At 45.7% G+C, this 26,007-nt stretch overlaps 1 protein-coding gene across 1 annotated transcript in view; it reads left to right on the forward strand.

Moving 5' to 3' along the window:
* LOC120999186 (peptidase M20 domain-containing protein 2-like) overlaps positions 1-26,007 on the forward strand; it is a 220,623-nt gene that overhangs the window by 71,850 nt on the left and 122,766 nt on the right. Inside the window, exon 3 of the mRNA XM_040430062.1 lies at positions 10,518-10,666. Within this exon, the coding sequence (XP_040285996.1) occupies positions 10,518-10,666 (149 nt within the window). The remainder of the gene's footprint in view (positions 1-10,517; positions 10,667-26,007) is intronic.

Raw genomic sequence — 26,007 nt, forward strand, 5'->3', positions numbered from 1 at the left:
ATCTTTGCTGCATATGTTATTGTGAGATACACCCTTTAGATACTGTGGTTCTATTCTGCTATTAGAAAAACACAAATTTTGGGCAAAAGTCTTTAATTGCGGCCTGGTCTGCATCTGTACGTGTGAGATACACCCTTTAGATGCTGTGGTTCTATTCTGCTATTGGAAAAACACCCATTTTGGGCAAAAAAAATATTTTGCAGCCTTTGCTGCATATGTCATTGTGAGATACACCCTTTAGATATTGTGGTTCTATTCTGCTATTCGAAAAACACCCATTTTGGTCCAAAAACTTTAATTGCGGCCTGGTCTGCCTCTGTACGTGTGACATACACCCTTTACATACTGTCATTCTATTCTGCTATTAATTTAACACCCATTTAGGGCAAGATCCTAAATTTGAGAAATCAGGGGAGCGTCAAATAAGGGATGTGGCCCAGGTCGTGGTGCTGCTGGTGGAGCTCCTGTTGCAGGGAGAGGACGTGGTCGATCTGTGCCAGCTACACGCTCAAGTAAAACACCTTACTCAGGTGTGAGTAGGTGACAGAACCTGCAGCGATATTTGGTCGGGCCTAATGCGGCTCTACGAATGGTGAGGCCAGAACAAGTACAGGCGATAGTAGATTGGGTTGCTCACAGTGCTTCCAGTTCCTTCACATTGTCTCCCACCAAGTCTCCTGCTGAAAGATCAGAGTTGACACCTGCAGCCGATGTCCATCAGTCTTTCACCTCACCCCCTTCCAAATCAGCCAAGCAGTCTGAGCCCCAAGTCATGCAGCAGTCTCTTCTGCTTTTTGATGACTCTGTTAGCAGGGTTTCCCAGGGCCATCCATCTAGCCCTGCCCTAGAAGTGGAAGAGATTGAGTGCACCGATGCCCAACCACTTATGTTTCAAGATGAGTACATGGGAGGACCATCGCAGCACGACTCGGATGATGATGACACACGGATGCCAACTGCAGATCGTGGAGGGCAGGGGTGAAGACAGGGTGGAAGATGATGTGGAGGACGATGAGGTCCTCGACCCCACATGGAATCAAAGTCATGCGAGTGACCTATGTAGTTCGGAGGAAGAGGCAGTGGTCACACAGAGCCACCAGAACAGCAGAAGAGGGAGCAGGGTGCAAAAGCGGAGCGGCCGTCCCCTAGACAGTACACCTGCTACTGCCTACCGCCGCAAGGGACCGAGCACACCAAAGCCAGCTTTAAGGAGTTCCCTGGCGTGACAGTTCTTCAGACAATGTGCTGACGTCAAGACACGAGTGGTTTGCATGCTGTGCAAGCAGAGCCTGAAGCGAGGCATAAACGTTCTCAACCTGAGCACAACCTGCATGACCAGGCATCTAAGTGCAAAGCACGAGCTGCAGTGGAGTAGACACCTCAAAAACCAAGAAAGGTCTCTGGCTCCTCCTGCTTCTTCTTCTGCTGCAGTCTCGGCCTCTTCATCTACAAACCGGATTCCAAAAAAGTTGGGACACTAAACAAATTGTGAATAAAAACTGAATGCAATGATGTGGAGATGGCAAATGTCAATATTTTATTTGTAATAGAACGTAGATGACAGATCAAACTTTTAATCCAAGTAAATGTATCATTTTAAAGGAAAAATACATTGATTCCAATTTTCACGGTGTCAACAAATCCCAAAAAAGTTGGGACAAGTAGCAATAAGAGGCTGGAAAAAGTAAATTTGAGCATAACGAAAAGCTGGAAGACCAATTAACACTAATTAGGTCAATTGGCAACATGATTGGGTATAAAAAGAGCTTCTCAGAGTGGCAGTGACTCTCAGAAGCCAAGATGGGTAGAGGATCACCAATTCCCACAATGTTGCGCAGAAAGATAGTGGAGCAATATCAGAAAGGTGTTACCCAGCGAAAAATCAATCATCATCAACTGTGCATAACATCATCCGAAGATTCAGAGAATCTGGAACAATCTCTGTGCGTAAGGGTCAAGGCCGTAAAACCATACTGGATGCACGTGATCTCCGGGCCCTTAAACGACACTGCACCACAAACAGGAATGCTACTGTAAAGGAAATCACAGAATGGGCTCAGGAATACTTCCAGAAACCATTGTCAGTGAACACAATCCACTGTGTCATCCGCCGTTGCCAGCTGAAACTCTACAGTGCAAAGAAGAAGCCATTTCTAAGCAAGATCCACAAGCTCAGGCGTTTTCACTGGGCCAGGGATCATTTAAAATGGAGTGTGGCAAAATGGAAGACTGTTCTGTGGTCAGACGAGTCACGATTCGAAGTTCTTTTTGGAAATCTGGGACGCCATGTCATCCGGACCAAAGAGGACAAGGATGTTAAAGATGTGTGAATTTGACTGTTAAAGATGTGTGAATTTTATTCTATATTCAGTATCTCTAGGACTGTAATGAGTTAAACTTTTTCTTCTCCAAGTGTCTCCCTCCCACCCCCTCTCTTTGTTTAAAGACTGTAGAGAGAGGGGGGCAAAGTGCTGCGGGAAGTGTATGATTTCTCACCTTTTTGCAGGTGTCCCATGGAGTGTGGTGGAATGTGTAGACCAATCACATGACTTGATGATTATATGTTGTTCACTGCCTATAGAGAAGCACCTCTTTGAAGTGTCACATATGACGTATGCAGTAGTAGTGTTAGACCGTCCACCATTAACAAATGGCGACCCTTAGATGTTTACATTAGCTTAACATTCCAAAGTGGTACCTACTGCGCAGATGTGAAGAGGGTTATCTCTGTTTCTCTTATCTCTTCTTAACGTTGACCAATGAAACAATGGTTTGTGTCTCAGTGAGGACTGCCCTCTCCTGAAGATATATATACGCTTACCTGATGTAATAAAAGTTAGAGATTGCTTTGACCAACTTCTGTGTCAGTGTTCAGTCTCTCAGCCATGCGTGGATATTAACCCCCTGGGGGGGGGGGTACATTGATCTGGAACACCAGAGTGTATCTAAAATGCCCTAATTTAGGGCTGCTTTAACAAGGACAACCCAAGTTGTTATCAACGCTCAGTTCAGAAGCCTGCATCTCTGATGGTATGGGGTTGCATGAGTGCGTGTGGCATGGGCAGCTTGCATGTCTGGAAAGGCACCATCAATGTAGAAAAATATATTCAGGTTCTAGAACAACATATGCTCCCATCCAGACGTCATCTATTTCAGGGAAGATTTTTCAACAAGATAATGCCAGACCACATTCTGCATCAATCACAACATCATGGCTGCGTAGGAGAAGGATCCGGGTACTGAAATGGCCAGTCTGCAGTCCAGATCTTTCACCTATAGAGAACATTTGGCGCATCATAAAGAGGAAGGTGCAACAAAGAAGGCCCAAGACGATTGAACAGTTAGAGGCCTGTATTAGACAAGAATGGGAGAGCATTCCTATTTCTAAACTTGAGAAACTGGTCTCCTCGGTCCCCAGACGTCTGTTGAGTGTTGTAAGAAGAAGGGGAGATGCCACACAGTGGTGAAAATGGCCTTGTCCCAACTTTTTGGGGATTTGTTGACACCATGAAATTCTGATTCAACATATTTTTCCCTTAAAATGGTAAATCTCAGTTTAAACTTTTGTTCCGTGATTTATGTTCTATTCTGAATAAAATATTAGAAGTTGGCACCTCCACATCATTGCATTCAGTTTTTATTCACGATTTGTATAGTGTCCCAACTTTTTTGGAATCCGGTTTGTACCTCTGGAGTGACAGTGCCACCTGCCACACCGCAAACAGAGGATCTGCCAGCAACACCACCAGCTGGGTCACCAAGCATCTCCACAATGTCCCACGGAAGCATTCAGCTCTCCATCTCCCAAACACAGGAGCGGAAGAGGAAGTACCCCCCTACCCACCCGCGATCCCTGGCCCTGAATGCCAGCATTTTCAAAATTACTGGCCTTTAAAATGCTGTAATTCCATCTGGTGGAGACGGAGAGTTTTAAAAACCTTATGGTGGTTACTGTCCCACAGTACGTCGTGTCCAGCTGCCACTACTTATTCCAGGCGAGTCATCCCTTCCCTGCACAACCAAGTGGGGGACAAAATCAGGTGTGCACTGCGCAACGCCATCTGTGGCAAGGTGCACCTCACTACGGATACGTGGACCAGTAAGCACGGTCAGGGACGTTATATCTCCATAACAGCACACTGGGTAAATGCAGTGGCGAATGGGGCTGAGGCGGATAGCAGTTTGCCGTATGTCTACTCCGCTTCCTCATCCTCTACCGGCTCCTCATCCGGTCAGCGTAACACCTTTACCACCAACTTCAGCACAGCCAGAGGTAAATGACAGCAGGCAGTTTTAAAACTTATCTGTTTGGGGGACAAAACCCACACCGCTCAGGAGCTGTGGAAAGGCCTTGAACAACAGACCGATGAGTGGTTGGTGCCAGTGAGCCTCAAGTCCGGCCCGGTGGTGTGCGATAATGGGCGAAATCTTGTAGCAGCTCTGGGACTAGCCGGTTTGACGCACATCCCTTGCCTGGCGCATGTGCTGAATTTGGTGGTGCAGAGATTCTTTAAAAATTACCCTGATATGTCACAACGGCTGCATAAAGTGCGGTCCGTCTGTGCGCTCTTTCAGACTGTTCGAGCAGCAGCAGGCGATAGTGGAGTTTCAGCTGCAGCACGCACGGGTGAGTCGCTCTGCAGAACAGCACCACTTCACCACCAATGACTGGGCCTCCATGCGAGACCTGTGTTCCTTGTTGCGCTGTTTCTAGTACTCCACCAACATGTCCAGTGCCCATAACGCCATTCTCAGCGTTACTATCCCACTTCTATGCCTCCTTGAAAAAACGCTGCTGGCGATGATGGAAGAGGATGTGGCACAGGATGAGGAGGAGGAAGAGGGATCATTTCATAAGGTTTGCGGCCAGTCATTCACAAGTGGCTCCGTGGGTGGGTTCCTGCACCCACAAACGCCAGGTACACAATTGTACAGTCAGGGCACAGTTCTGGAGGATGACGAGGTGGAGGATGAGGAGGAGGAGATGGAGGAGGAGGAACCATGTTCACAGCAGGGTGGCACCCAGACCAGCTCATGGCCATCACTGGTGCATGGCTGGGGGGATGCAGCGGACACAGACGATACACCTACCACAGAGGACAGCTTTTTGTTGCCTCTGGGCAGCCTGGCACACATGAGCAATTACATGCTGCAGTGTCTACGAACGACAGCCGAGTTGCCCACATTCTAACTTGTGCTGATTACTGGGTGGCCACGCTGCTGGATCCCTGTTACAAGGACAACGTACCATCCTTAATTCCCTCACTGGAGCCTGATCATAAGATGCGCGAGTACAAGCGCACGCTGTTAGACGCGCTGCTGGTGGCATTCCCAAATGACAGCGAGGGCACAGTGGAAGCACAAGGCGAAGGCAGAGGAGGAGGAAGAGGTCGCCAACGCAGCTGGGGCACCACCAGCACATCAGAAGGCAGGGTTAGCATGGCCGAAATGTGGAAAAGCTTTGTCAGCACGCCACAACAAACAGCACCACCAGTTGATATGGAACGTCTTAGCAGGAGGCAGCATTTCACCAACATGGTGGAGCAGTATGTGTGCACACGCCTACACGTACTGAATGACGGGTCTGCCCCCTTCAACTTCTGGGTCTCCAAATTGGGCACATATCCTGAGCTTGCCCTTTATGCCTTGGAGGTGCTGGCCTGCCCTGCAGCCAGTGTATTTATCACAGACAAGCGCAGCCGTCTGTCTATAGCCAATGTGGACAAGCTCATGTTTTTTAAAATGAACCAGGCATGGATCACACAGGACTTGTCCGTACCTTGTGCAGAATAGACATGTATACCGGCCTTAACCAGCCATTGTTATACTACAGCGCAATTGCTCATTCTTGTATTTTGGATATTTGACACTCTTTTGGAGTGTACCCTAATTAAAACCAAAAACCAGTGTTGGCTACCTCGTCCTCTTCCACCGCTGCTTCCACCTACACTGCTACGTCCACCGCCTCCTTAAACTCCTCCTCCATATGGACCTACACCTCATAAATCAAATTTTTCTTTTTATTTGTACGTATTTTATTATATGTCATTTCACTAATTTGTCTGTTAAATTTTCGGGTGAAATTCACCAATTTTTGGGTGTGATATACCACTCCTATACCTAGTAGACATGTAAAAAAAATTAACAAATTTGTCTGTTACATTTTCGGATGAAATTCACCAATTTTTGGGCGTGATATACCCATGCTCTACCTAGTAGAAAGTTAAAAAAAATCACAAATTTGTCTTACATTTCGGGGTGAAATTCACCAATTTTTGGGTGTGATCTACCACTGCTCTACCTAGTAGACAGGTAAAAAAAAATCACTAATTTGTCTGTTACATTGTCGTGTGAAATTCACCAATATTTGGGTGTGATATACCACTGCAATATCTAGTAGACATGTAAAAAAAAATTCACTAATTTGTCTGTTAAATTTTTGGGTGAAATTCACCAATTTTTGGGTGTGATATACTCATGCTCTACCTAGTAGACAGGTAAAAAATTTCACAAATTTTTCTGTTACATTTTCAGGTAAAATTCACCAATTTTTGGCTGTGATAGACCCCTGCTCTACCTAGTAGACAGGTTAATACATTTCACAAATTTTTCTGTTACATTCTTGGGTGACATTTTACAATTTTTGCCGTGAATAAACCCCTGCTCTGCATAGGTGACAGAGACTTAAATTTCTAAAATTTGTCTTTAATTTGCCCTTTCATTCGATCCTTCTGCTTTAATAACTTGTCCCACATTTCTGCTTCATCCCATTGCAGCCATTGACCTCCCTTGGATGAGGTCTCCCTTTCTCACGTTCCCTCTCCGGCGTGGAACCCTGATTCGCCGATAACCGTGATCAACATGGTATGCTCAGAAAAGAACATCGAAAGTTGATAGAGAAGATATCCAAATGGATGGTGGACATCACAGGGACGTGCGATCAGGCAGAAGTTATCTAGAGTCAACAAAGCGGCAACAGGGCCTCTCCTGTCTAACGTTTCCTAATCAAAAATACCACTGTGACATTCCCTGTAATTTTTTTTTTAATCATTCCAATAACAGGGTATCTTAAGAGTCCTGTATTGTTATTTATTGTCACTACCTCCCCGAGATGGGAGTGGGTAATTGCCGCGCGCCTGCTGCCTTCCTTGCATGTTTCCGCTTCAATAACTTGTCCCACATTTCCACCCGATCAGATCCCTTTCTCAGGCTCCCTCTCCGGCCTGGAACCCTGATTTCACCTTACCCGTGATCACCATGGTACACGCTTAAAAGAGCATCGGAAGTTGATAGAGCAGATATCCAATTGGATTGTGAACATCACAGGGATGTGAGACATGGTGGGGCAATATGTTTGCACACGCCTTCACGAACTGACTGATAATTCGGCCCCCTACAACTTCTGGGTCTCCAAATTGGGCACATGGCCTGAGCTTTCCCTTTACGCCTTGGAGGTGCTGGCATGCCCTGTAGCCAGTGTATTGTCTGAACGTGTGTTTAGCACGACTGGAGGGGGTTATCACAGGTTATATATCCCAATGTTTTGGGTTGTACCCTAATTTAAAAAAATATAAATAAATTTAAAACCAAAAAGCAGTGTAGGCTACCTCCTCCACCGCCGCTTCCACCTACACCGCCACATCCCCCGCCTCCTCAACCTCCTACTCCATATGAACCTCGTCCTCCTAGATCAAGATTATAATTTTTTATTTTTACATATTTTATGTTATTTAAAGTCATTTCCCTATCCACATTTGTTGCCATGCTCTTAACCACATTTTGATGCCATTTGCAGCCCTCTAGCCTTTTCCATGAAATTTTTATAGCCATTTTAGTACTCAAAAGTTCTGGTCCCCATTGACTTCAATGGGGTTCGGGTTCGGGGTCAAGTTCGGGTCCTGAACTCGAACTTTTTTGTGAAGTTCGGCCGAACCCGTCAAACCCGAACATCCAGGTGTTTGCTCAACTCTAATCACAGGCCTCAATCAGTTGTTAGTTAAAGCTGGTATATCACCCTCAAGCATTAATTTTGTGGACGCAGATATATGGAAAACCTCTATCACTATTTTGTGGAAGCCGATATATGCCAGGCCTCAATCAGTTGTTAGTTGAAGCTGTTATATTACCCTCAAGCAGTCATTTTATGGACGCAGGTATATGGAAAATCTCAATCACTATTTTTTGGAAGCTGATAGATCGCAGTCCTCAATCAGTATTTTCTGGAAGCATAGAAATGCACTATAATATACTTTCTACGTTAGAAAGTATATTATAAGTATATCACACCCCTCTGTGTATCACACCTATCAATAGCACAATGTTTCCAGTCCTTAAAAGGACTTTTGTCACCCTATTAGCTAGCGTTTGGTGTTCCTAAGTTCCTAACAGCCTGTCCCTGCTCCAAAATGCTACCTCTCCCTACACTGGCAAAACACATAATGTAAAATGGCTGCCAGATCGGGTTCTGTTATAGGGTTAGGGGTGTTTCCATGTGCTGAAACGTCTCAATTGGCTGTCCTGTCCCACCTGATGGATGTGTGATGGGTAAAAGTTTGGCGCAATGTAAAAGAATATGGCGCGCGTGGACATCGCTATATGTTCGCATGTTCGGCGAATCACGAATGAGCAAAGTTCACCGCTAAACGACCGCCGGGTGAACTGCAAGGCCATCTTTACTTACCAGACCTCTTCATCACACATTGAAACCTTGCTACCTAAATCACCAGCTTACAGAAGGCAGGGTAGGAGACTACAGGTTTCACCTAGGAAACAAACACACTGTTTGTGTCTGGCATATGTGATTGGGACAGGTTTTCACTGAGGGACAAGAGCATTTCTTGTATACCAGCACACTTTATACAAAGTTTTGCCCTGCCATGGAGGGCTAGCGACACCTCTAGTATACAGTATAGAGGCCACCTAAATCCATGTTACTGCTTGAGGAGAAGAAGAAAAAAATGTAGTCTTGTCTTGTGTGCAACCCTTTATAGGCATCAAATGGGGATGAGCCAAGGTGATTGATTGTTTACATATTTAATTGATGGTTAATATGTCTTCTGCTTTGAGTAGAGGTTAATCGAGTTTAACCATTGTGTGCTGCCATAGGACGTTTAGGAAGTCTAAAATTCTATAATAACGATATATGCCCACGCTACCAAAAGGAAAGAGGGGAAGGTGGGAACTTTGTGTAGGTATGCCGCTGCTGGTTCAGAGAGGGTTAATTGTCCTAACACCCTCTAAAAAAGTATAGCTCAGTATAAAGAATAAAGATCTGAAGCCGCGCTGGCCACAAAGAAAAGCACCAATGGTTGCCCCTGTGTTTGTTTAGGGATGCTGGTTAATTGATACAGTTCAGCAGGTTGATGTGCAGCTCTACCCAGATAAGATTCTGCCCATGAAATAGAGGACCGTACTAACTGGGAGGTGTACACCAAGGTGGCCTAAATATTAAGTAAAAATATGCAGCCTTGCTGGTTATAACCTAATTGTGAATATCGGTCTGTCATGGAAGCAGGACCTCCTGGATGATATAAAGGTCCCAGTAGCTAAACAAAAATTTATGCCCAAATAATCTGACACATCAAGAATCGTGCAGGTGTATAACTTACTATAGCATGCCGCACTGAAAATCACTTGAACGGAGCTGTAAGTGGAGCCAATAGGGGAGATCCCGATAGTTCAGTACGTAGGAGAAGTCTACTGTTTCCTCTGCCAGCGCGCACGATCTTTATTCTTTATACCAATTCTAAAATTCTGTTTTCACTTTCTCACTATGGTATATTGAGTGCAGATTGCTGAAAAAACATGATTTTTAGTATTTTAGCACAAGGTCACAACATAATAAAATGTAAAAAAAAGAAAAAGGGTCTGAAGATTTTCCGAATGCATTGTAAACCATGGTGAAGTACAGAACTACAATAAAAGATCCTGCTCACACTTATTCCATATTCTGCTCTTCTAAAGAAATTAGCCATGTTGTAACCAATTATACACACATACAGGCTCATAGGGGAGCAGGTGAATCCACCGGTGTGCCCCTTAGTAAGTTGGGCCTCTAGTTCCCCACCCTCTGCACAAGTGACAGATGGCACAGGAGACTGATTGCACTATATATAGATAGCAGCACATAACATCTCAATCAGCCTATGTTTATATGAAAAACTGGGTAGTTTATTTGATGAGCTACTATACCCAGTTTATTAGTATAGATGCATTGGATGGCTCAGGTGACTTATAGATACAGAAGCAGGACTTCCAGAATCCTCTTTTATCAGGGACCTGCCTTATGGAATACTCTACAGGGACCCCTATAATTAATCATCTTCAAGGTCTTGCTGCTGTCTTCTGTTGTGTAAGCAGATAATATTTACATGTAGCAGTACAGTGGGCCCTAAGAACAAATTTTACTGGTGGACCCAAGGCACCCCAGTCTAATGCTGCACACATATTACCTTTTAATTACTATTGGACATTTAGATTGTAAGTTTATATTTATGCAGATGTTTGCCATTTCTTAGATCACAGTGTTAGGAACACCTGCTGAGGAAGATGGTGGAGGGAAAATTGATCTTCTCAAGGCTGGAGCCTTTGAAGATATGGATGTCGTGCTTATGGCTCATCCTGGCCAAGGTGATACAGGTTATATTCCAGCTGAAGCCATACATGAGTGAGTAATACAGTAGTGACATTGACAGTGTTAACATGGTAAAAAATATTAGAACATTTCAATTGCAATACCCATTAGATAGTTATAACCTTAACCCCTTAGTGACCAAGCCTGTTTGGGCCTTAATGACCAAGCCAGATTTTGGAAATCTGACATGTGTCACTTTAGCAGATAATAACTTCGTAAAGGTTTTGCACATCAAAGCAATTCTGACACAGTTTTCTCGTCACATATTGTACTTTACTTAGGTGGTAAAAATCTATGAAAATGTGTAAAAATTGGCATATTTTCCTATTTTCAACTGCAATATTTCACATACATACATAAATACTATTTAATATTTTTATCAGAAATATATTTCCACATCTTTACTTTATTTTGGCTGCACTTACAAAAAACTTTTTTTTTATTTAGGAGACGTACCATTTTAACATAAATTTTTAAATTGAAGTACCTATTTTTTCCTGCAACAAGCCAAGTTTGCAGAGGCTTATAAGTGTCAGAATAATAGAACCCCCCCAAAAGTGACCCCATTTTGAAAACTAGACCCTTTAACGTATTCATCTATGGGTGTAATGAGTTTTTTGACCCACTAGTCTTTTAAAGACTTCATGTGCTTTAAATTTACACAAAAGTGTCAATTTAAAGCACATGAAAATGAAGAAGTACACCCCAAAATGTATCACCTCATTTCTCCTGTCTTCAGAAATAACCCCATTGTAGCCCTAATCTTATGTCATGACACACGGCAGGGCCCAAACATAAAGGAGCACCCAGTGGCTTTCAGAACACAAAAGTTGCTTGAAAATGTTTTAGGCCCAATTGCACACATGTAATGGCGTTGAGCTGCCCAAAAAATAGAACCCCCCCCTAAATGAACCCATTTTGAAAACTAGACCCCCTAAGCTATTCATCTAGGTGTGTAGTGAGCTGTTAGACCCCTAGTTTTTGTAGAAATTATTGCTAAGCAGGCGGAAAAAAAAATGTCTTAATTTTTTACACAAAAGTGTCAATTTAAAGACAGATTATTTTCTACAGAGCACATGAAAATGAAGAAGTACACCCCAAAATGTATCACCTCATTTCTCCTGTCTTCAGAAATACCCCAATTGTGGCCCTAATCTTATGTCTTGACACACGGCAGGGCCCAAACATAAAGGAGCACCCAGTGGCTTTTAGAACACAAAATTTGCTTGAAAATGTTTTAGGCCCCATTGCACACATGTAATGGCGTTGAGCTGCCAAAATTATAAAAAAAAAACATAAATGACCCCATTTTAAAAACTAGACCCCCTAAGGCAGGGCTGGCCAACCTGCGGCTCTCCAGCTGTTGTAAAACTACGATTCCAACCATGCCCTGCTGTAGGCTGATAGCTGCAGGCTGTCTGGGCTTGCTAGGAGTTGTAGTTTTGCAACAGCTGGAGAGCCGCAAGTTGGCCTTCCCTGCCCTAAGGTATTCCTTAGGGGTTTAGTGATCTTTTAAACCCCCAAGTTGTTTGCAGAAATTAATGCTAAGCAGGCAAAAAATATATATGTTTTCATTTGTACAGAAAAGTGGCAATTTAAAGACAGATTTTTTTTTCTACAGAGCACATGAAAATGAATAAGTACACCCCAAATTGTATCACCCCATTTCTCCTGTCTTCAGAAATATCTGCAATGTGGCCCTAATCTTATTGAAGAAGCACCTGAGGCCTTTCAGATAATAAACTGAAAATGGTTTAGGCCCTATTGCACACATGTAATGGCGTTGAGCTGCAAAATGATAAAAAAAACATTATAAATGACCCCATTTTAAAAACTAGATCCCTTAAAGCATGCATCTAGTTGTGTAGTAAGCATGCTGAGTGCAAAATTATTATAGGATAAAATAAAGAGTATACTGTATTTTTGACCCCATAAGACGCACAAAAGTGGGGGAAAATTTTTTACTCCGCTAACACGGATACATCGCCGGCTGTATCAGCGGGAGGGAGGAGGGGCTGGAGGCTGGCAACTCGCGGCAGGGCCCGGTACAGTCACTGTACTCTAATACACCAGGCCACTCACACACCAGTATTCATATGTAAACTGTAGGCAATCGATATGTAAACTGTAGGTAATCCATATGTAAACTACAAGGTAGCGCAATCCACATAGTACTCACTATGAAACACCCGTACTAGCAGGCAGGCTGGCCACTCATTCACTTCCTCACGCGCATGCTCCTCCCACTTTATTAATGGAGCAGGCGGAGCAGGTGCGTGAGGAAGTGAGTGACCGGCCAGCCTGCAGTGCCTGCTAGTAGTTTCATAGTGAGTACTATGTGGATTGCGCTACCTTGCAGTTTACATATGGATTGCCTACAGTTTACATATTTATTGCCTACAGTTTACATATGAATACTGGTGTGTGCGGGGCCCGGTGTAATAGAGTACAGTGACTTCACTGGGCCCCGCCGAGATTTCAACACCAGCTGCCAGCCTCCTCCCCCTGTATTGGGGTCACTATTTACACAGGAACACTGTTATAGGGGATATCTGTGGATGATACATATATAGCATAAGATGCTATATACGGTATGTGTCATCCACAGATGCCCCATAACAGTGCCATCCAAAGATGCCCCCATAACAGTGCCATCCACAGATGCCCCATAACAGTGCCATCCATAGATCCCCCATAACAGTGCCATCCACAGATCCCCCATAACAGTGCCATCCACAGATCCCGCCATAACAGTGCCATCCACAGATCCCCCCATAACAGTGTCATCCACAGAGCCCCATAACAGTGCGTCATCCAGAGATCCCCATAACAGTGCATCATCCACAGATCCCCAGATCCCCCCATAATAGTGTCATCCACAGACCACCATTAGTTCAAAACCCACCAAAAGCACACCTTTAGGTTATTTTTCTCATCAAAAACCCAGTTGCGTCTTATGGGCAGGTATATGTTTTAATTCAAATTGTTAATACATTTTTCACAGGAAATTGGAGAAAATATATTTTTAGATGGGTAACCCTGTTACTGTTTTAAAAATCTGCCACATTCTTATCTTTGTGGCACGAACAGATGAGAAGTGAAGCTGTGCACTTATAAGGGAGGTAGATTTCTAAAAAGGCATTTGCCTGTACATATGACTATGTCTCGCCAAACTGAAAAAAAGGAAAAAACTGAACTGTAGTGAAAGGCAACAAGTCCAAGAAAACGGAGCAAAATGTCTCCAACTACGTATGTTGCAAATTCCAGTTTGTTCACAAGATACAAGAACACTGATAGGGCTATAATGACAAGCTGGCATTCAAGGACAGTGACTGGTCGTACAAGGTCTCTTTAGCCCCAGAAAACCCTATATGAGAGACGAACGTACTAAGTGATGGGGTGCACCATAACAGGCCCCTGCCCGGCAAGGTAGAAACCGCTATGCACACAATCAACCTGTCACCTACAGAATATATAAAAGGACAGTGTCCAGAACCGTCTGTAGGAACAGTAATGGATCACTAATTCCCAAAATGATGTCAGGATTTCTAGACATCCCTTAGTGTACAAACTCTTAGTGTACTGGTGAGGAACAACTCAATCATTAGAGATCCTCTAAATAAAAAAAATATCATGATACAGTAATGTGAATGGAATTAACGGCTTTGTGTTGCAGGACTGTCACGGCCATGCCCATGACCGTGACTCCTTTACCGCATGCGGTTGCCTGCGGTTTTGTATGGGCGTTCAACCACGGGTGAGGGCCGCTTGTCTGTGGCCTCACTTGTGGTTGCCGCGGGCAACCAGTGTTGTTTTTAGCAGCAGAGCAGCCTGAGCGTCGCTAGGTAGCTTGCTGCCCTGGCATGCGGTCACACCTAGCAACCTTTTGTTAGGTGTGTGTGTTGTGTGCACCGTGTGGTATGTTATTGTGTGCACTTTCCCTTTATGTATGTGTGTTTTCCCTTCTGTGGCATTGGAAGGGTTAACTTCCTTCCCAGTGTGTGTGTGATGTCACTGGGTGTGTCCAACCTTTGGGTGTGGCCACTTTGGCCTATATATACCCTCTCTCTAGCAGGGCTCAGTAGGTTGCTTCAGTCTTGCTAGCTGAGGCAGCCTCCTGTGCTTTCCATTCCTCTGTGAGAGCCACCACTGTGGTCATAGGTTTAAGTTCAGGTTTTATGTCTTATTAAGTTTATGCTTACCTGTATGTGTCATGTCTGGGTGATGGTCTGTTGGGATTTTCCTATGTTGGTTTGTGCAGCTAATGGTTCTGGATTCTCTGTGTTAGGGATCCAGTCAGCAAGGCTGTGGCAGGTTGGTTGAGCTACTGAGTTCACCTGCCATTTCCATTAGTCTGTTTATGTTTCCCCTTTTTCCCAACAGCTTGGCCGTTGAGACTCCTGCTCCTCCATGCCTAGGAGGAGTAGGTCGTCTTACCCTGACTCCTAGCGCAGGGACCGGACGGAGGGTGAGTTAGGGATCCGAGGTTCCTGCGCATGGGTCCTCCTACCTTTAAGGTCGGCCCATGCAGTTAGGAGTTAGGGTCAGGGTAGGGACGCTGTTAGGAGGTGACCTGCTCCCTATCCTGTTCTCCTGGGTCAAGCAGCCATACCATCACCTGGCTTCACACGGCTGAGGATTTCCCCCATCCTTAGCCGTGACAAGGACATAGTCATAAAAAATTAAATTAGGAAAATTAAGAAAACAAAATCAGAAAAGGTAAAATTTGTTCCAATGTCTGAAAACATAAAATTAGCTCCACAACCCATCCCAAAGGACCCTGGAAAGCACACAAACTAAACAAAAAATTAGAATAAATTGACTTCCTGAAAAGATCTTCCACCCACCCTTTTTGGCATTAAATAAAATGAATAATTAGCAACCATATGGTACGTCTCAAAACAGGGGTAATTGCAGAGGCCTGGTTGTGATGGGAAAATGGGGCAGTAAATTCGGGTGTCCCTCCTCCTTCCGTGTTTGCTACACACCCGGCATCGTTTCTAAGGATATGTCTTGATGGTAGTGGCAGGGACGGGGTGAGGGAAGTGTCATTCTGAAAGCCTTCAAACGTCCTCAGATTCAAAGTCTTGCCCAGGTGCGGGGGACTCAAACAGGAGACTCTCAACCACCTTCTCCTAGAACTTAAGGAAGTTGACGGTTCCTTGGGCCTTTTTAAATAAAACAAAAGTATTATACGTGTAGGTAGCAATCTGAATGAGGTAGATTGCAAACTTTGTATACCAGGCCCTGTTTTTATCACTTCAGCAGGTAGGGTTGAAGCGCATGGTCCGAGAGGTCTACCCCTGCCATAAATGTATTATAGTCTGTCACACAGACCGGTTTGTGAGTGTCAGCAGTAGCCCCCATCTCCCTAACTGCTACTGTGGTGCCTGCATGCACGGTGGTGAGCATATAGACATCCTTCCTGTCCTTAGACTTCACTGCAAGCAGCTGGTCACTTGCAAGGGTGAAGGATGCTCCTTTCTCCAAACACTTGGACACCAGCGGTTATGGGTATCCCACTCTATTTTTACGGACTGTCCCACATGCCCCTGTGTTTGCAGCATGGATGGATTTATAAAGGGGTATACTAGTTTAAAAATTATCGGTGTACACGTTGTACCCTTTGTGCAGGAATGGCGCCAATAGATCCCACACAATTTTTCCCGATGTCCCAATATTTTCGGAGCTGCCTGGGAGGTTAAGTTGGGAGTCTCTGCCCTCATATACAGACAGACCGCAGGTGTAGCCGGTTGTGCTCTCGCACACCATATATAATTTACCCCATATTTGGCACGCTTGGAGGGAACAAAACTAAGAGAAGGAAAGACGGCCGTTAAAACTAAAAAGGGATTCATCGACGGATAGATTTTTTTCAGGGGTATATAATTTTAAGAATAAATCTTTAAAGGAGGAAAATAAGGGGTCTCAATTTATTTATGCGATCGTAGGCTGGGTCAGTTCTGGGGGGGACTTCAGAATTGTCTGAAAAATGCATAAACCGCATTAGGGCTTCATAGCAGTTTCGGGACATAACTGCTACAAACACAGGGGTTGAGTGGACAGTACTTGCAGCCCAATACCATCGTACAGATAGCTTTTTTACAATGCCCATGTCCAGGGTAAGCCCCAAAAATGTTTTCGTTTCAGGGACACTTGTGGGGGTCCACCGTCTTATAAAGAAAGACCTGGGCTTTTGTACAGCAAACTATGTGGCGTATAGATTAGTTTGCTGCACAATTAACTCGAGGACTTTATTGTCCACAAACAAATCACAAGGGGTAAAATTGGTGATGTCCACATTAATTTGGGGAGTGGATACAAATTGGGCTACTTGGGGGGAAAATGAAGTGGCAGGAACCCACGTAGTAGAAGGGACAGGACCGCTGGGTGGAGGATGAGATGAGGTGGTGACTTCTACCACCATAGGGCTATGGGGTCAAGTGATGGAAGCGGACTCCCACTAACTGCCAGTAACAGAAGGACACAGGGTCCCTAATGAAAATAATTGACCGTCACTGACGGACGCCTAATGATGGACTCCTAATGACGGACACTCACTGACCGCCAGTTACGGACGGACAGTTTATAAATAGATTTTTTTTTCACAGTAAATCGCACAGCCAGGACAGAAGTCTGATCTCTCCTCACAGAACAACTGCACTGAGGGGAGAGAGAAGCACAGCCCATGTCCTGGCTGTGTTTAGTAAATATAATGGATGTGATCTCCATTATAGGTTTATCATGGAGACCACATGATCAGGGACCGTTATTATTGGTCCCTGATGGTTACTGTGCTGAAGTCAGATCTTCAGCACAGTAACCAGTGCGCATGTCTGCACCATTTTGTATTTATTTTTATTTTTTTACTGGGGAGGGGGGGGGGGGCTCCTGCCCTTTATTTATTTGCACTGGGGGCAATATTTCCCCGATCAGGTTGCTGCGGGACCCGATCGGGGCATAATTATTACTCTCTCTCCTCTCCTGAGGATAGAGAACCTGGTGCAGGGGCGGCGGCCGGCTTACAGTGTGTGAATGTGCCGGGCCGCCTCCGCAATCTTTCTTGAGGTTTGGGGCTGAGGGTCGGGACCCAGATTTCCCTTATGGGGAAGCTGGGGGACCCGATCACTGCATCGGAGGCTTTCTCCCTCCTCTCTTACATGAGAGCTGCCGGTATTTTCAGTGACCACTTGTTCACTGCCCAGAGCCCTCAGCTACCTCTGGTAGCTGCGGGCACGGAGCTACAGCGCATAATTTTAGCTCTAACATGGGCTAAAGTGCCGCCGTAAAAAGGGGTAATTCCACATGTGGCAGAAAAGTTCCATTGTGAATATAGCCACAAATCTGCTGCAGATTGTGCTGTGGATTTACTGTGAATTTCACCCTTTCTACATTGAAAGTGTTGAGATCCATGGTGAAAATCCTTGAACGATTTGAAAATCCGCAATAAGCATGTAATTCCATGCAGAGTATGTCAGCGCAGAAACTGAAGCAGTTACTTGTACTTTAATCCACTGTGGATTTTTTCTGCACAAATACATAGTGTGGGGATTCGCTCTGGTAGGCAGGTTAGCGGACGCAATAGAGGCAATAGACCAGGTTTTAAATCAATCTTCAGTGTTTATTCACACGCATAACATAACAGAACAGTCCCTTTTCAGGCTTGGTGCTTGTTCACACACAGAAAAAACTAAATAACATTCACCTGGTATCCGGGGTGTCAGTTCACACCCGGCTGAATGCTCAGCCTCAGAAAGTCCACTTGCAGGCTGTAAGGCGGCTTGCTCGCCTGACACACGGCCTTCAGACCTCAGCGCAGAGAGCAGCGCAGCGCAAAACCACAGCGTCTCCACAGCTTCACTGTGAAGTGGAAGATAATCCCCTCAGCTGAGTCTGCTGGCTGGGTTTTTATCCCAGCCAAAACCCAGCCTGGAGCGTGGGGAGAAGCCATCCACCCTGCACTTTGGCTGCTCCCAATAAGAGCCGGCCCGTCTCGGCTTTACAGCCAAACCAACTAACAAATAGTGTCAGTTAGCACTAACTGCCGCTGACACTTAAAATACCGGAGCCAGGAATCTCGGTGACACATACCTTCCGTCAATGACGGACCCTTGCGCCTTCCTACATACCTCCCCCTTTGTTCAATCCTGAGGGGGTAAACACTTGCTAGACAGTGTACGCGGGACAGGGCTTCCGCGTTTCCCTGTAACCTGCCTGCCCTATGTTCCACGGAAAACTTAAAGTTTTGTAAAGACAAGAACCACCTGGTGACCGGAGCATTCCTCTCTTTGGCTTGGCTCACCCAACAGATAACTGCGGAGAGACTCGAGTGCCCACTTGATGGCCAGGCACTCTCTCTCTCCACTATACTGTACCTAATCTTGGCTGGATTGAGCTTATGGCTGAGGAAGACAACAGGATGCTCCTCCCCGTTCACTTCCTGAGACAGTACAGCACCAAGGCCTACTTCGGAGGCATCGTTCTATACTATAAACTCCCTTTTGAAGTCGGGCGTAACCAAAACTGGGGACCCACACAGGGCTGACTTCAAAGCGGAGAAAGCCTCTTCCGTCTGGTCATTCCAGTGGACCACCACGGACTTCTGTAACATCCCAGAGTTATGTTACTAAACACTTTTACCCCGCTACATCCTGTTAAGTGTATTTATCTTGTCATCCTGTGTTATATCACATCCTCAATAATGTGCATTGTTCTAAGCCTGTTATATATACAAACCGGATTCCAAAAAAGTTGGGACACTAAACAAATTGTGAATAAAAACTGAATGCAATGATGTGGAGATGGCAAATGTCAATATTTTATTTGTAATGTAGATGACAGATCAAACGTTTAATCCGAGTAAATGTATCATTTTAAAGGAAAAATACGTTGATTCCAATTCTCACAAATCCCAAAAACATCAACAAATCCCCAAAAAAGTTGGGACAAGTAGTAATAAGAGGCTGGAAAAAGTAAATTTGAGCATAACGAAGAGCTGGAAGACCAATTAACACTAATTAGGTCAATTGGCAACATGATTGGGTATAAAAAGAGCTTCTCAGAGTGGCAGTGTCTCTCAGAAGCCAAGATGGGTAGAGGATCACCAATTCCCACAATGTTGCGCAGAAAGATAGTGGAGCATTATCAGAAAGGTGTTACCCAGCGAAAAATTGCAAAGACTTTGCATCTATCATCATCAACTGTGCATAACATCATCCGAAGATTCAGAGATCTGGAACAATCTCTGTGCGTAAGGGTCAAGGCCGTAAAACCATACTGGATGCCCGTGATCTCCGGGCCCTTAAACGACACTGCACCACAACAGGAATGCTACTGTAAAGGAAAATCACAGAATGGGCTCAGGAATACTTCCAGAAACCATTGTCAGTGAACACAATCCACCATGTCATCCGCCGTTGCCAGCTGAAACTCTACAGTGCAAAGAAGAAGCCATTTCTAAGCAAGATCCACAAGCTCAGGCGTTTTCACTGGGCCAGGAATCATTTAAAATGGAGTGTGGCAAAATGGAAGACTGTTCTGTGGTCAGACGAGTCACGATTCGAAGTTCTTTTTGGAAAACTGGGACGCCATGTCATCCGGACCAAAGAGGACAAGGACAACCCAAGTTGTTATCAACGCTCAGTTCAGAAGCCTGCATCTCTGATGGTATGGGTTGCATGAGTGCGTGTGGCATGGGCAGCTTGCATGTCTGGAAAGGCACCATTAATGCAGAAAAATATATTCAGGTTCTAGAACAATATATGCTCCCATCCAGACGTCATCTCTTTCAGGGAAGACCCTGCATTTTTCAACAAGATAATGCCAGACCACATTCTGCATCAATCACAACATCATGGCTGCGTAGGAGAAGGACCTGGGTACTGAAATGGCCAGTCTGCAGTCCAGATCTTTCACCTATAGAGAACATTTGGCGCATCATAAAGAGGAAGGTGCAACAAAGAAGGCCCAAGACGATTGAACAGTTAGAGGCCTGTATTAGACAAGAATGGGAGAGCATTCCTATTTCTAAACTTGAGAAACTGGTCTCCTCGGTCCCCAGACGTCTGTTGAGTGTTGTAAGAAGAAGGGGAGATGCCACACAGTGGTGAAAATGGCCTTTTAAAGAGAAAAATATGTTGAATCAGAATTTCATGGTGTCAACAAATCCCAAAAAAGTTGGGATTTGTTGACACCATGAAATTCTGATTCAACATATTTTTCCCTTAAAATGGTACATTTTCTCAGTTTAAACTTTTGTTCCGTGATTTATGTTCTATTCTGAATAAAATATTAGAAGTTGGCACCTCCACATCATTGCATTCAGTTTTTATTCACGATTTGTAGTGTCCCAACTTTTTTGGAATCCGGTTTGTATTTGATGTAATTTTCATGTTCACCAGCAGGTGGCAGCAATGTGTTCAGCAGGCCTTAGTGTCAGTTTAGTGTTTCTAAACTGGAATAGTACATTCCAGTTTAGCTCCCGCCTCTTTGAGGAGGTGTGGAATGTTCCCACATCCTGCCTCATGGGGAGGAAAGGAAGTTTCAGTTAGTGTGCCAGCTACCCCAGCTAGGGGATGGTTGTGCTGGTAGGAGCTCCCAGAAATAGGGATCCCAACCCAGGATCGTGCCTTGGCTGAGGCCAAAGATCTTCATCCCAGTCTGAGCCTGCAGCCTCAACTTGTGAAAAGCAAGCAGCACCTCCAGTCCTCCAGGAAGAGCAATTCCCTGTGAGCAGAACTGTGAGTAACTATCCAGAGACCATGAGAAGCCAAATTCCTCCTCAGCTAGTCAATCCCATACCAAGCAGAAGATAGACAGAGCAGAAGACAGATTCCTGCCATATTCTCCAGGCACATAGTATAGAAGCAGAAGAGATATTGATCCCTGCCATACATTGGCAAAAACCTGCTGGGACCTAAAAGACTAATGCTGTATCTCATATGGATTCAAGCTGCAACCAGTAAAGACAAGTTGAACTTTATTACAAGTCTGGATCTCATTTATTATTACCAAAGTTCCTCAATTACTCCTACTAGCAACACTCAATTTATTGCAAGTGAGCCAGGATCCAGGAGTCCAGCCGTGCCCAGGTAGGAGACACCGTTGACACTACACAGAGACATTATCCCCCCTCTGGCATTCCTAGCCTGGTACGTGAGTTGCAACACCTTAAAGGGCCCTAAGACTGTACCCTGCGCACGCTGCAATTGGCATCACAAACAAAACTCTTAACCATCATTTGCACCTGACCCAGTCAGTGCATATTATTGCGCCAGTGTGCATAACCCCAACCCGGCTTACTGCACTTCCGTCCCTTCAAGAGCCCTCTCAATGGAGCTGCTAAAGTGTCAAAATGGGGAACGAACCTCATATAATAGCCCACCCTTCCCAGGAATGACTTTACTTGCCGAGAGGTGACAAGTCGGGGCCAATTCCTTATCGCCTCTATTTTGTTTACTTGGGGTTTGATGACTCCGCGCCCAATGAAATACCCTAGGTATTTGGTCTCCTCTAACCCTATCGCACATTTTTTGGGGTTAGCTGTTAGACCAGCCTTTCGAAGGGAGTCCACTACGGCCTGTACTTTGGGCAGGGACTTTCCCAGTCGGTGCTGTGAATGACAATATCATCCAGATAAGCCGAGGTGTATCGCCGATGTGGACGAATCACAATATCCATTAGACGTTGAAAAGTGGCAGGGGTGCCATGCAGACCAAAGGGTAACACCTTATATTGGTACAGCCCCTCTGGTGTAATGAAGGCAGTTTTCTCTTTGGCAGCCTCCATCAAGGGTACTTGCCAGTACCCTTTGGTGAGGTCCAAAACAGAAAAATACCGGGCTTGGCCTAACCTTTCAATAAGTTCATCCACCCGAGGCATGGGATATGCATCAAATTTAGATATTTCGTTCAGCTTACGAAAATCATTACAAAACCATAACATCCCGTCCTGCTTGGGTATTAAGACTATAGGACTGGCCCACTCACTTTTAGACTCCTCAATGACATCTAGCCGCAGCATGAGCTGCACTTCCTCCGACATGGCTTGTCGCCGAGCCTCGGGTACCCGGTATGGCTTTAACTGGACTTTTGCCTGAGGCTCAGTGACAATGTCATGCTGGATTGCGGAAGTGCGTCCAGGAAGGTCCGAGAACACTTCAGTGTTCCGACTAACGAACTTCCTGGTCTCCTGAGCCTGTTTAGAGGAGAGGCTGGCAGCAATTATTACTGTGGCAACCGTCTCCCTTGCATCAGACATAGGAGCCGGAACCTCTTCCCCTAGAAAACCCGGCCGCGGGCTGTCTTCAGTACAGGTCTCCCTATCTTTTCAAGGTTTAAGTAAATTAACATGGTAAACCTGCTCTAGCTTCCGCCGCCTTGGCTGGTGTACCTTGTAATTTACCTCTCCCACTTTCTTGAGTACCTCGTTGGGTTCCTGCCATCTAGCCAGGAACTTACTGTCCATGGTCGGTACCAGAACCAAAACCCGGTCACCAGGGTTAACGTTCCGAACACAAGCCTGCCGATTATAGATCCGACTCTGGACTCGCTGAGCGGCCTCCATATGCTCGCTGACAAGAGGTAAAATGGTCTCTATCCGCTGTTGCATCTTGACAACATACTCCAGGACACTTTTATGTGGAGTGGGTTGCTGTTCCCACACCTCTTTGGCCACGTGTAACAGACCACGAGGATGTCTGCCATAAAGCAATTCAAAGGGAGAGAACCCAATAGAGGCCTGGGGTACCTCTCGCACTGAGATAGGTAGAACATGAGATAGGGCAGCAGAAGGTCCCAATCCTTCCCATCTTTAGACACCACCCTTTTTAACATAGTTTTTAGAGTTTTGTTAAACCTTTCTACCAGACTGTCCGTTTGCGGATGGTACACGGACATCCGTAACTGTCTGATATGCAGCAACTTGCAGAGTTCCCTCATGACCTTGGACATAAAAGGCGTCCCCGGTCACTCAGAACCTCTTTAGGTAGTCCCACTCGGAAGAACATCTCCATTAGCTCCTTAGCTATAAGCTTCGCTGATGTATGTCGCAGTGGCACCGCCTCCGGGTACCGAGTGGCGTAGTCCAGGACGACCAAGATGTGTTGGTGTCCTCTAACGGAATTCGGTACTTTTCCTACGAGGTCCATGTCGATTCACTCAAACGGCACCTTGATGATCGGGAGAGGTACCAAGGGACTGCGAAAAAGGTGTTGGGAGTTAGTTACCTGGCAGGTCGGGCAAGATTTACAGAATTCTTCCACCTCCTTAAACACAATGGGCCAGTAAAACCGTTGTAGTATCCCATCCTGTGTCTTCTGCATTCCCAGATGACCCCTGAGAACATGTTGGTGGGCTAACTTTAGCACGAGTTTGCGATAAGCCTGGAGCACCACCAACTGTTCAATGTATTCACCTCGCAGCTGGTCTACCCGGTACAACATCTCCTGATGAACCACAAAACGGGGAAACACCGACTCTGGCCCTGGTTGTTGTGGTTCACTATCTACTATTAATATATTTTCCCAGGCTCAGGATAGGGTTGGGTCCGGGTGTTGGGCAGTACCAAAATTATCCCCGGAGACATTGAGGTCTGCCAACTCCGGACCCGGCGACAAGTCCTTCACGTCTCCCACCATCACACTTAGTGGGGTTGTCTCCCCCTCTTCCACCAAAGTGGCGGTCCTTCAGACTCAGGTTCCCCGGGTTCTGGTCTCCCCCCTGAGCCGGGCCACTCTGCTAGGGTCACATCTGTCTCCCGGGTATCAGTAAGTTTTGTATCTGGCCATAGTGGAAGTCTCTCCCAATTATTAGTTCATAGTGCAATTTTGTGGTGACGGCCACCTCATGAGTCCAAGTGCCGGCCACCGTGGATAGTGACACCAGGGCGGTGGGATAGTCATTTAAGTCTCCATGAATGCACACTACGCCTACTTTCCGGCCAGTATACTCGGCGGGCCGCACCAGGGCAGCTATTACCAGGGACACCAGGCTTCCTGATTCCAGCAGCGCCACTGCCAGGGTATCTTCCACTATTGTCTATTGTCTCGAGGTTACCGGATGCACACAAACTCCTGGCATACATTTAAGGGGCAGTAGCCAAAGTTATTGTCATGGGGTTCACACCGATGGGGACAGTCGGCCCTTATGTGTCCAGGCTCTTGACATCACTAGCAGACCACCTGGGCTGGGTCTGCAGGGGGTACGTCCCGGGCGGGGTTGGCTGGCACCCGCCGCCGGGCCTGGGGTGGAGATTTCCGGGGTTTGACTGGCCCCCTCCCAAAAGAACCCCCCTGCAGATTTCTGGTGGCCTCATAGCATTCCACCAGGTCGACCATCTCTAGGGCATTACCAGGAGACACCTGGCCGATCCAGTGCTGGAAAGGGTACGGCAAAACCCTTCCAGAACACATCTGCCAACAGGTGGTCCAGCATAGCAGTGGGACTCAGTACGTCAGGCTGCAGCCATTTTTGCAGCCTGTGTAGCAGATCATAATGCTGCGGTCTGGCGAGTTCAGCTGGGTTAAATTCCCACTGACGCACTCGCTGGGCCCGGACCAATACATTCACCCCCAGTCTTGCCAAAATCTCACCTTTTACGGACGGGTAGTCGGCTGCTTGGTCATCTGGTAGGTCGAAAAACACCTGCTGGGGTCCAGACGCCATGAACGGAGTAATGACCTCAGCCCATTGGTCTCGGGGTAACTTCTCCAAGCCATCAATTGTGGGGATTCGCTCTGGTAGGCAGGTTAGAGGACGCAATATAGAGGCAATGGACCAGGTTTTAAATCAATCTTCAGTGTTTATTCACATGCATAACATAAGAGAACAGTCTCTTTTCAGGCTTGGTGCTTGTTCAAGCAGAATTAATTTGTGAACTGGGTATCATAAAACATAACGTTTACTAAGTCATTTAAAATATAATAAGTACCACTGGGTGAGAGACAACAAAATACATATACCTCCACTATTACAGATCACAATAAGTGAAGAAATGGGTGGGTCTTACCACGTCTTGTGAATTCCACAACCTATGGAGGGAGGTCCTGGTAGTTGGTAATACCCGGGACCAGCGTGACGAAGGTGCTTGTGTCAGGTGGCAGTTTAGATCCTCCTAGTAAACCCTATTATGGCTTTCCTACCTATATAAGGGCTAGGGCAGTGATGGTGAACCTTTTAGAGACCAAGTGCCCAAACTCTAACACTAAACCCACTTATTTATCGCAAAGTGCCAACACAGCAATTTAACCTAAATTACCAATATAGTATATCCTTAATGTGCTGCCTGCACTGTTCATAGTGCGCACTGCTCTGATGAATGGCAGTAAAAGTTTAAGGCATTCTGATACACCATAGACTTTTTCCAGGACGCGGGTG

This window comes from Bufo bufo, chromosome 4, assembly GCF_905171765.1.
Source record: "Bufo bufo chromosome 4, aBufBuf1.1, whole genome shotgun sequence".
NCBI lineage: Eukaryota > Metazoa > Chordata > Amphibia > Anura > Bufonidae > Bufo > Bufo bufo.